The 12,216-nt window shown below is 41.4% G+C and overlaps 1 protein-coding gene across 1 annotated transcript in view; it reads right to left on the minus strand.

Annotated features, from left to right (window-relative positions):
- The window catches only part of dock1 (dedicator of cytokinesis 1), a 176,730-nt gene that overhangs the window by 12,442 nt on the left and 152,072 nt on the right, over window positions 1-12,216 (minus strand). The window contains exons 41-46 of the mRNA XM_022742743.1: window positions 11,336-11,477; window positions 10,540-10,621; window positions 8,434-8,518; window positions 6,443-6,529; window positions 4,579-4,755; window positions 3,006-3,089 (exon numbers count right to left, since the gene is read on the minus strand). Coding sequence (XP_022598464.1) covers window positions 3,006-3,089; window positions 4,579-4,755; window positions 6,443-6,529; window positions 8,434-8,518; window positions 10,540-10,621; window positions 11,336-11,477 — 657 coding nt within the window. The remainder of the gene's footprint in view (window positions 1-3,005; window positions 3,090-4,578; window positions 4,756-6,442; window positions 6,530-8,433; window positions 8,519-10,539; window positions 10,622-11,335; window positions 11,478-12,216) is intronic.

The following is a 12,216-nucleotide window of genomic DNA, read 5'->3' on the forward strand; positions in this document are numbered from 1 at the left end:
AGCCCACTGTTCTTAGCTGAACCCTGTCGCTCTATCCCTTCAGAGCCACACCCTGGGGTGCTGGGATAGCCACATTGCCTTTGAGATGCCTGGTATTAAGGCTATGATGACATATTAAGACCTTTCATGACCTTTCATGAAGGTCACAAATGTCTTTGAGACGTACACAGCCAGTGGCGAGTCGGACAGACTATTAAGCAGACAGACTCTACTGTATGTGAGATGAGGGCATCAAAATTACAAGTAAAAAACTCAAATCAAAGGACAGCATAAAGAGAGAATTGTCACTAAAAGATTCTTCACATATGCGTGTGAATATGTCGTTGATGCCCCGGTGAAAACAGCTTCCTTCGGTTTGTGATGCAGTTTATTGATCTCTTAGCTACCCTTAGCAACTTTTAATAGAGTGGATCACGCTGCAGTGAAAAGTTAGGTAGTACTAATTTAAGCATCTGTCCAAAGCGTTTGCTAATTATAACAAGAAACATCACGGAGAACAACTACTTTGTACTTTTTTTTTCTTTTTTTTTTTTAACAATACCTAATTTCCTGATTTCCAGTTGCTCATTTCCCACCTAATTACTGGAGGAGGACAGTGGGTATTTCAGAATAACAGAGCCCACTGGCTCATTTCTCCCCGTTTAGTTTGTTCATTGGAGCAGGCTCGTCTTCATTTGTCTCATTTAGACAGATTCAAGACGTGAGATAAACAAGCAACGCTGGCTCATGCGAGGAGACAGCTGATACCATTTCAAATCAACAAATCTGCCTTACCCATCTTTTTTTAAAAGTTCCCTGTGTGTCTATGTTTGGCGTGGGCTCTGTAAACATATTTCTGCTTTCTCTGTGACACATCTCTGTGATGATCACACCAAACGACTTCAATCGTATCTTTTTGTGCTTATGGAAGACGCATACCACCACGATTTCAAAGACTTATTTAAGAGAATGTGAAGGACATTTTTAACCTGACGCAGCTGCCGAGATAAAGCAACTTGTTTATCTCTTACTGGTAGGACTGGTGCGTACAGAGCTCCTGCTAATTAGCACTGTGGATTGTGGGCGGATGATGATTTCAAAATTGCAGTGTAATTTCTAACACTATTTTAGTCCGGTTGAAATCTCACATTGATGCAAAAATGAAAAATTGGCTCTTTCACATCTGAGCATCACTTTGGAACCAACACAAATGATTTTTGTGCTTTTACATTATTATTCAGTGATTTCCCCTTCGCGATGGTTAGAAAAATAACTTATGTCTTAAAGGTAAAATCTAGTTTGTGATATTCACTTCTTTCCAGGAGTGATGAAGCACCAACATGTTTATTTTTAGTTTCCTCTCACCTGCTTTGCCAACTATATCAGTCAGTGATTTCCTACCTTTTCCCATGCTCACACAATTTGAACATCTTAAAAAATGAATATGGAGTAAGTAACAACCAGAATGGAAAAAGTAATTATATGTTAAAAACTGCCTTACTTCTGAGGCAAAACAACTACATGAGCAGCACCACAAATGATATCGAGACTTCAGCGTCAAAAGCAGGGAGGCAATATTAGGCCGGTATTTCTGTTGTGAATCATATAAAGACAAAAGCTTTCACAAACACAAAAGAGCCGAGAATCAGATCCGGAGGAGTTCCAGCAGAGATACAGAGCACAAAGTTGACCTATTTTTCAACAACAGAGAAAGGAACAACTATTGAAAATTCAATTAACTTTCCTTTTTTCCTCACGACTTGCAATAGGCAGCAGACAGAAAAACTTCTTGTATATGAGCTCAATTCCAGGGCGAACACCATGAGGCAGGAAAACCATGACATCCGGAGTATTAAAGTGACCCTTAGTTCACAGCTAGAGTTTAGAGAGAGGAATAAAAGAAGCGAAACAAAACAAAATCTGAAAATCCCAAAGGGAGCTAAGCAAAAAAACTAGCCATGAGTTTATTAATCGAGGACGAGCTTCAAATGAGCTAAAGATCTGTTGAGTGTCATCATGGTATGCCGTTACACGGGACGTGATGTTTTTCAACAATGTGTGCGTATGTACATTTCTCATCTGCTGCGTGTGCACTTCCTTCAGGCTCAGTGAGGGTGCAAAGCTCGCAAAACCGCCAGTGCTGATCTCTTGCTGTCTCCTCACGTAGCGGAGCATCCTCCCTAACTTCAGAATGTTTGCTTCAGCACTCTCCCTCCCTCTCTCCTTCCCTCCCTCCCTCCCTCCCTCCCTCCTCCCCTATTATTCCCCCTGAACTCTTTAACACACTTTTCCCCTGCTCACTTCAGTTACTGTCACTGGACATTCTTGCCAGTGCACTCACAAGTTCTTCAGACGATATCATATTCTAGCTGTAACCTTTCAGAGTGACTTTTTTTTTTTTTTTTTTTTTTTAACAGTAGCAGTGCTTTAGTAAGGCAACAACATTTCAGACATAAATGCCATAATATAAAGAAGTCAACGAGTATCCTTCAGCACTGAAACTCTCTACATATGAAGCACACTGCCTGGTGTCTATAGGGCCCTTAGCGGGTGGATCATGGCTCCCAAATTTCTGGTGCTGTTTCCATTAATAAACTCCTCATCTCTTATAATTCAAGAGTAACTTACAGAGAAGGCCACTATAGTTTCAGCACCTGAAAGGTTACATGACTAGCCCAAAGAAAATTCACACAAATTAAGCTCAATTATACTGAAAGGCCAAGTGGCGTGAATTCACATTTTCATGCCTCTCACGCTCCTCCATACCATCCAATTCACGCTCAGTATTCTGACTGCCTGGAGGCCGTGCCTTTCCTTACATGTGCTATGGAAAATGCGAATGAATATGACCTCTTTTAAAGTAAACAAGCGCGTAATTTTGTGGCGAGCTGGTCATGACACTTTTCCTTGAACCCTGACATCTTTGGCGAGACAGACAGATGCTTTACAAAGCACAGTGTGATGCTTTAGCGTGATTATATGCACTTCACATACATGTACGTGACCATTCTGCGCTGCAGTCTCACCTGCCAGGCGATAAGGTCCTTCAGTTTCTCTATCTTTTCAAGGTCCTCTTGGTGTTCCTGCATGTACTTGTCATTGAAGAAGGCCTGGAGAGGAGGGAGAAGAGATAATGGATTAAGTGTGTTTTGCAGGAAGGGAGGAAGAGGAAGAAGAGGAGGAAGTGCAGGGAAAGACTTAAGGAACAATCGGAGAGGTGGAAGAGTTTGTTTTATGAAAAAAAAAGAAAGGAGAAATGAGGAAGAAAAAACTGATGAGTCAATAGGGAAAGCAGTGAGAGAGGCGGTTAAGATGAGAAAAATTCAGTCAAGATATCCGTCTCTCCTCTACCACCTGCATTATTTCACTGAGATGAAGGACTGACCCCAGAGCAAAGAGTTCACGTCGCACTTCCTCTGACTGATACGGCACCGTTTCACAAGACCAAAATGAATCTATTCCAGGTCTTGATATACGCTAGAAAACTAACAGGCGCTTTTCTTTATCATCAAACACAAGGTAAAAAGAGTTACCCCTTCTACATGAGTTGCTATGGTGTTAAGGTGAATGGAGTGTGCAGCCAATAAACCAGTGAGAGCCCTAGAAATATGATGAAAAACGGGACTCGGTGAAGTCTGAGTTGAGCTTTTCCCATGAAAAAAAAAAGCACAGGTCAATAAAAAAAAGAGATTTATGATGACCTATGATGTTGAGAGGCAAACAATATGGGAGTTGAGTAGTGTGTAGTGATGAAAATATTAAGGCTGATGGCAGGAGAGCGGCTAGGATGTGAAATATGCATGAGATCATGATTTGTTTTCAAAGCATGAAATCAAGCCGAGGAAAAATATGGTCCCCCTGAATTAGTTTCAAATATAGTTTGATTTATTAGAAATTGATGAAGTGTATAATTACCTTATTAGTTTGACTAAATCATCTTAACTCAAGGTAGGCTCAGCTCATTCACTTAGTTACTAATGTAATGTAACTACTGTTCTCAAGGTCAAGAGTTAGCTTTCATGCTTGAATTACCTTAGCTTAAAATTAAAGGCCAAATTAGATGCCACAAATAATTTTCATGTTTCACATTTAAGAAAACAAAATGTGTTAAAAGGCTTAAGCTTGTTCAGGTAAAATAAGATAAGTAGATCGATACCTCTCTCATATCTGTACGTGTAATATGAAACCAAAGACAGGCTTAGAGTTAGCTTAGCATAAAGACTGAGAACAATAGGAAGGAGCTAGCCTGGCTCCAGCACCCAGCCTGGCTCCAGCACCCGACCAGACTGGATGGGTGCAGTCATATGCCTTAAAGGGGCTAATGGGCTGATTTTTTTTTACTTTTTAGACAGAGCCAGGCTGGCTGTTCTCCCGACAGTATTTATGCTAAGCTAATTGCCTGCTGGCTCTAGCTTCAGTTTTATGGTACAGACATAAGAATGGTATCAATCTTCTCATCTAACTTTCAGCAAAAGTGTCAAACTATGACTTTAATGCTCCTGTTAAAGTAAAATGAAATTGTTAACATAAAGGAATACAGGTTAAGACAATATAGAGATACAATAAAACAGACTTTCAGACTTTTTTCATTTTGCCCACCTTCTCATAGTTAGTAAAACCTCCCATGACAGCTGGGTCCACAATCCCGTTCAGCAGCATGGAGAGAGGGTTGATGGGAAGGTTGGGGTCTGTGAGATGCCTCTGCACCATGCTGCTGATCTTCTCATTGGTCAGGTGCATTGTCTCTATGGCGTTCTCCAGTGGACTGATCTCCTCCTGTGCAGCAGAGTAAGAGAAGGTGTCACCAAATATCCTCAGCACTTAGTGTATTTCACACATACATCACGAATGTCTCTGTGATCCCAACGACAAAGTGGAAACGTTCTGTCTTCACCAGGTTATTAGAAGATGGGCATAGGAACCCTTAACTAAACACATAAATCACGTAGGATAGAGAAGCAATGAATCATTCTTCACTGCGCCCATATACGAACCTGCAACTGTCAAATGAAGATGGATAGTGTGTTGGTGTAGGGGAATTTCAATTCCCAAGTCAACAAAATATGATTGGCAATGCTGAGAAAAGATGAATAAAATACTTGGAAATGCTGTCATTACTTCCACTACTGTGTGCGAGCAAACTCCTACTCAGTCCGTGCAACTCCACATGGGGGCAATCTCATTACTTTGGATGAAAAAAAAAACCCACCAAAACAAAACAATCACCTTGTTGCAGCTTGCTTACTAAGAATCTACAAGAAACATGAGTGGATTGTTGAGTAAATGTCAGATACAGACCCCAGCCAAAAAAGATAAGATTTTGTGCCAGGGAGACAAATCTCCAATCTGTGCCGGTATGTCTCAGGCCAGCGTGATAAAAAGCATTGTCAGATGGAAGGCTTTAGCTTGGTGAATCTCAGCCCAGTCATTAAGCTTTAAATAGAGAGTCTGACCTCGGGGACCTGGCCTCTCCCTGGCTCATCTGGAGGGCAAGCTGCTCCTGACAGTATGTTCCAACCCAGCCTGAAGGGTTCTGCCATGAATTAGTGTGGCGATGTAGAATAACACTTGACTACATGGAATCAGGAGTTAGAGGAGGGATCAAGTCTTTTTTAGTGAAATGATTGCGGATGTAGCGACCAGAGGGACCATTGTGGGGACATAAAGGCCCGAGTTGCACGGGTGCGTGGGCGTCATGTGATGCTATGAACGCAGGGGGAGCCGACAGAAGTGAACACCCTGGCTCTGGGAAGAGGAGGAGATGTTCCCCTTTCTGAGGCTTTTCAACAGCACAGACATAAAAGTGACTAATAAACCCGACAAATAAAGAGTAACTGATTGTGGAATACTTGGCTAGCATAATTACACTAAGTAGTGCATTTGCTTTGGGGAAAACAAATGACACATTAACAGGTTGAGAGAGAGTGATACTGTAACCTGCTCTTGTGCTCCAGCATATATCGCTGTACTCATTTCTCCACAGTCTCCCTTCCAGAAAAACAACCTCTGGGCCAAAACAGGGACCAGCACTTTAATTAGTCAAAACAACTAAGATAATAAAAATGAATGCAGTTTCATTGGGATGCAGGGGAAATGTGCCCCTTCCAAGTGCAGACCAAGACAGGCCATCCTCTTATCAATAGGGTTTAAAATTGAGCAATGCAGGTAATTCTATTACAGGAAAATCAACAGAGTGAGTGCTGATCTCTGCTCTAGTTGTATTTGTGCTGTGTAGCTATTTTCGGTGGAAACAGGCTTTAAGGAGTGCTTGGTGAATCAATGCGGGCCCTCTGGCAGAGAGCGAACGTGCCCTGTCGTTAGTCCGGGGAGCGGCACGCCCGCGTCCGCGCAGCTGTCTATACCGCTTAAGCGGAGAAATCATATCGATTGCCTCAGAGCAAGGCTGCAGATCCTCATCTGATTAGCAGGCCCGCCTGGCACACATGCCCCTGCTCGTACTCACCGTGGAGACCGACTTCACTTCAAACCAGCGCAGGATGCCAGGAAGTTTGTATGCCGTTGTGTACGTTGTCCTCTCGATCCACATGTTCTGTAGACAGAATGCATGAAGTCAAAAACTGTAACCTCAGAAATCAACTCAATGCAACATTTTAAAAGTTGATGTTCCCCTTGATCATTGTTTTTTTTATTAGGAGCATGAAGGACACAGCTTTTACACAAAGGTGAACTCGTGTTACACAATGGCTAGATATTTAACCGAGTGAGATGGATTGTTGTAACAAAACTGTGTCGTTATAATGGGCTGTCACTGAAAATGTCATTGTTATATTCCTCTTTAGTGCTCACTGATAGCTGCAAATGCTTCCCTTTCAGAAATGTGTGTTTCTATTTATTTATTTTAATTATTATTATTTTATTTTTTATTTAATTTGTGTTTTTTCAAGGGTATATAGTCCTTTGTCAGGCACTATATTGTGTGCTTGTCTGTAAAATAACATAAAAAAATAAAAACTACCAAAAACGAAAAAAAAAAGAAGAAAAAGAAATCAACTAAGCGTGACAGGGTGCAGATCAATCAGCAGCCGTTTTTGTGCCAAACCATGTTGAAACAAGCTGCAAGACTGACGCTGAATGAATGAGATTAAGATGATGTAATGGTTGTTCATTGAAGGCTTAATGAAGGATTGAAGGTGGGCTGGTGGGAAGGAGGTGTCCACTATTTCCCTGTCTGGACGGCAGCTCATTAAGGCCCGCTCACAGACAACCCAAACAAGATGGAATCTCCTCTAATACTCTAATAATCGTGGAGCTGAAATAAGGAATAAATCTTCAAGAGGAAAAAAAAAAATACACCACAGGAGATGACGATTTCCCTGGCAAGACGCTTTCAGTATTTAAACCTTTTTTTATCAGTGTGTCAGAAGAAAAGAAAAAACAATCTCCCACTATGAACAATTAAAGTTAATAGAACCAGCTTTACTGCTCACCTTGGAGACATGGCAAATCACAAAGATATGTGTGTGTTAACATGTTTAATAGGATTGACTATAGATATACATCACCTCTCTGTCACGACTGACATCAAGTCAAGAGTTAAATACATCATCCTGCTCTGTGATGCCACAGCAAACATACAGAGGGAAATGTGAATGGATTTCATTTGCAACCTGGATACTGAGTGTGCACAAAAACATAATTCATTAGATGTACTAAAAATCAGAGCTTGACAGTTGCACTAGGCAACTGGATTTGGACCACTGCCAGCCATTTTTATATAGTCTGGATCTCCTTGTTGGAAAACACTTTTCCTGTGATCAAAAAGAAAAATAAAATAAAATCCTCTGTATCCCTCTTCCTTGATGTGATCTTCTGCCTATGTAAATGAGAGCTCTGATACACTATTGATTCACTCTGCTGGAGACAACTAAAGGAATATGTGAAGCATAGACCTCAAACAATAATCCAGCTGCGTCCTATAATAAATTACAAGAAGGGCGTAGAGATACCGAGACAAACAAACAGAGACGAGATCAAGACAGATAAAAATGAAAAAGCCCTTTTCAGGACACTTTTTTGGGGCTTTTCATTCGGAAGTGTTTGCCCTGTTAGTGGAGTGTGAGTGACAACAAAAAAATTTTAGTGAGAGAGAAAAAAAACACGTTATGTAATATATGTTGACCTACTCTAGATACCAATTTTCATTACAAAAATGTGGGATCTGATGTGGGTACTTACTGTTGCTCTCTGAAAGTGCATACTGTACATACATGCACTGTAGATACTCAAATGTTCTATATTATGGTTCAACAAGGAGCCTATAAATTCAAACTGGCTTGATCAATTTTTCATTTAGAAAGGGAAGAAAATTATGTTAAGGATGTCTAATGTTAGCCAGTTATACATTAAAACATATAAAAATAAAATATAAATATAAAGAAGCTAACTCATGGCAGCGAAGAAGTAAAAAAAAAAAAAAACCAAAACAGTAATTACCGCAAACTCATTGTCGGGGTCCTTCTCTCCCTTCCTCACTGGCCTGGAATACTGGAATTTATGGACTTCATTTACTGTGTAGAAGCTGTGGAGGGAGAAAATCAGCATCTGAGTAAATTAAAACTGTTATGGGAAATCTACAGCTTGATTCAAAAGGTTGATTGCTTTGCTCCAGGTCAAACACAGGACAGTCCCCCCCCCCCTCCAGGCTGGCTCTGCCAGGAACTGTGGCATTTAGCATGTTGGTGCTGACAAGATGTCTAAGACATGGTCTACGGGGAAAATAAATGAATTTTCAGCTCGCACACATCAGTGACAGCTGCAGAAGTTTGCCCGACATATCGGACATGTAGAGAAGCTGCAGCGTACGTGACAGAGGCACATGACCAGCAGGGATGAACTTTGCCAAATAAGGTTAATAGACTTTTCACACTAGGAAAAAATGGTGGAACACAGTGGCTGTGGGAGCAGATTACTTGCTCCTTTTCCATCTTTCTAACAGTCTCTCTTACCACTAGGAATACACATTCACACTTTCCTGGAGAGACGAGTACAGATCTATTATCCCCATCCAGCATATTGCCTTTCCAATTCCTAAAACCAAACTATGTGGTTCAAAGAGCACGGTCCGACTTTATTAGCACACCATTATGAATAAAATATGAAATGAATCTGTGCCATTCCAAAACCACTGCACTTTCATGTTTTTTAGTAGCAGCAATAAGTGTGTGCAGATGGGCTGCAACAACTTCTCAACTCTTTCTACTACCGTTTTGTGAATGAACAGACCACACAAAGCTTTCCTGACATTCAAACTACACAGATAATTTAGTCTTACTGGCACTTGAGCCACTTACTACATTATACTGACAACCAGATGTTCCCTTCTGTGATCGGTCACAAAGGGCAACGCATTATTTAATGAACATGATGAGACCCATTCCCAAATCAGCTGAGAGAGCGTGGCATTAACCAAAAAAAAAAAAAAAAAAAAAGCTGAGTCTCTGCGCCTGTGATCTGATGAACAGTTTAATAAAGCAGCTTTAAATCAGCTGTACTCCCCCAATTAAACCTTTTACATGTCATTAGCTGGCAGGCTAGGGATGATGCAGTGGCACGGTCTGGACAAAGCAAGGTCAGAAGGGGGTGTGCTCTGCCTGCTGCTGTGACCCCTTTGGCTCAAACAGCTCAGTCTCATTGCTATGCACCGCTGATTTTTTTCGCAGTGAATGAGAGAAAAAATTAGAGAAAATAGAGAGATAGGGACAGAGAGAGACAACCGGGAAAGGCGCGGTGAGAGCTGGAGAAAGAGAGTTGGCAGAGAAAGACAGACGGACGGACAGCCGATGTGGAACAGTCCTCTATTACTCTCTAAACATGGCTGTCTAATCTGGGATATTAACAGAGTTACATATTCCAATCAGACACAGTTAGCAAACAAGCCAACAGGCTGCTGAAGGGATCAATGCAGGGGGACGTGACCAATGCTGCAGGCTTGTGATAACATCGGTGCCCAGGTATATTTGCCTAAAGGTTTTTCCAAGTAAATGTCTTCTTTTAATTATGTCCATTGATGCGTTGGGTGGCATATCAAAGTGAATTTGCACAGCTGAGTGATGCGGTGCATGGCTGGCGTACAGATTGGGCAAACAAGCGGGAGCGTGGGGGGGCCCACTGTTTGCTGTGGCCCCGGTGCACGACACAAAGGTATTAATGATGTCAGAGAAACGATGTTGTACTTGGCACAGTGACTAATAGCAGATGGCTGTTGCAAGTTAATAGTGCACAAGAACGACAAGAAGGTCAGACGCTGTTTGTTCTACACAGACACACATTTACATCAAGATTTAATCACCTTCACCACAGTGGTCCTCCACACACCACACTCCAAAAAAAACTAATAAATAAATAAATACAAACGCGCTTTTGCATGTCATCACAAGCTCTCTAAATTGTTTGTGAGTTTGACTTGGGAAAGTAAATTGGGCTTGGTAGGATTGAAATGCATGCTGTGTGACTTTGAGTAACAGACTCTGTAATTGTAAAGCAACTAATGTGTGTGTGTGTGTGTGTGTGTGTGTGTGGCGCGGGGGATATCCTGCTTACCTCACTATTTGTTCAGAGACAGGTTTGTTTTGGAACTTGGCAGGCAAGTCGAGAATGGGCTTCACCGTGAAACACTGGATGTCTTCAGTAGAAACATCAAGGACATAAATGAAACTATTGCACTCTCATGAAACCCAATTACTTCACACCTGATTATAATTCAGCGTTACTGTTGATCAATGTTCAATGACATCAAACTGTAAAATATGATCTTATTCCTATCATTTCAGTAAAGCCATTGCCTGATGTACTATGTAAAATTTGAAAGGCAGTTCATTGCATTTGACATACAGTTCATGAGTTTATATGCAATGTTGCATACATTGACTGCAATGTGATTGTTATTAAAAAATCATATGCATTAAAAAATATACTAATATTAAATAGTAAATGGACACTTATATAGCACTTTCCTAGTCCTGTCAACCACTCAAAGCCCTTTACAAGCTACATTCATCTATTCACACACACGTTCATACGGCTTCTCCCTACACATATAGTGCTTTTCTACCATACATGCACATTCACACTCTGATGATACATCAGAGGCAATTTGGAGATCAGCCCAAGGACACATCAAAATGCAGACTGGAGGAGCAGGGAATTGAACCACTGACCTCCTGCTCCACACTGATTTAAACTATGTGTCTCAGCCCTATAGTTTCCCCATAAGTACAAATCTATGTGGAGTATTAAAAACATATTTCTGTTCTGTTATGCACTGGCAGTGACCTGAGTCTGAGCAAAAATGGAAAAGCAAAACAAAAACTGAATTAGTAATTTGTGTTGAGGATACACTGTCCAGAGGAACACTTGGTGTCCTCGCTGGGTGGCGTGGTCGTCTTCATCTTCTCCGCGTTGGGAAACTGTGTGAGGAGACGTGCCTCGAAATCCTCCCTGCGCTCGTACTCCTTCCCACGGTAGATGAACATTTTGTTCTGAAGGACAATAAAGAAACACAGTGAGTCCCCGGGTATGTACATAGAGGCAGGAACACAATCACGCAAGCTGGTGCTAATTAGCACGCATTATGTGGACATAAGGGACATTGTCCCTCTTTTATGAATATGGCGGTAGTGACAGCATACAGTGTCATTTCATAGCCCATTTCACCAGAAGATTAGATCCAGTAGCTAAAATTCATTCAATGGTGGTAGTAAGGACAGACACGGGACAATGACAAAATTGTAATATTAAAAGAAAGTTACATGGATGAGAGCGACCTGGCCTGCTACTGTGGCTGAGTTAAAATACATTATCATAATATTCATATCAAATACTTGGATATGAGGTTGACAGAGAGTTCTTGGCACAGATTCAGTGATTAGTCAATCCCAGCTGAGTTCATAGTGGGCTCGCCCGGGGAGAGGGCTTCTGCCTTAGCGAACTGACAAACTGCAAATGGCTACTACCACTTTTGCTGGGGGCTCTTTCACAAACGGCCGCTTACAGCTACTAATGAAACCACTGCAATGGTTCAGACGTCTTGCCAATTTCAAATTAGCGTGGTGAGATCATGGCAGTTGAGGATGAGGACGGGGGCCCTATTCACTCCCTCTTCACATCTCAGCGGCTTGATCTCCTTCTGGAGACGATCATGTTGTACGTCTCATAGAGGGCTTACAATGAATTATTAGCTTCATTCATTAGCTTAACAGGGATATTACACAGCTTGAA

The sequence above is a fragment of the Seriola dumerili genome, unplaced genomic scaffold (assembly GCF_002260705.1).
Source record: "Seriola dumerili isolate Sdu_G_001 unplaced genomic scaffold, Sdu_1.0 BDQW01000068.1, whole genome shotgun sequence".
In the NCBI taxonomy this organism is placed as follows: domain Eukaryota; kingdom Metazoa; phylum Chordata; class Actinopteri; order Carangiformes; family Carangidae; genus Seriola; species Seriola dumerili.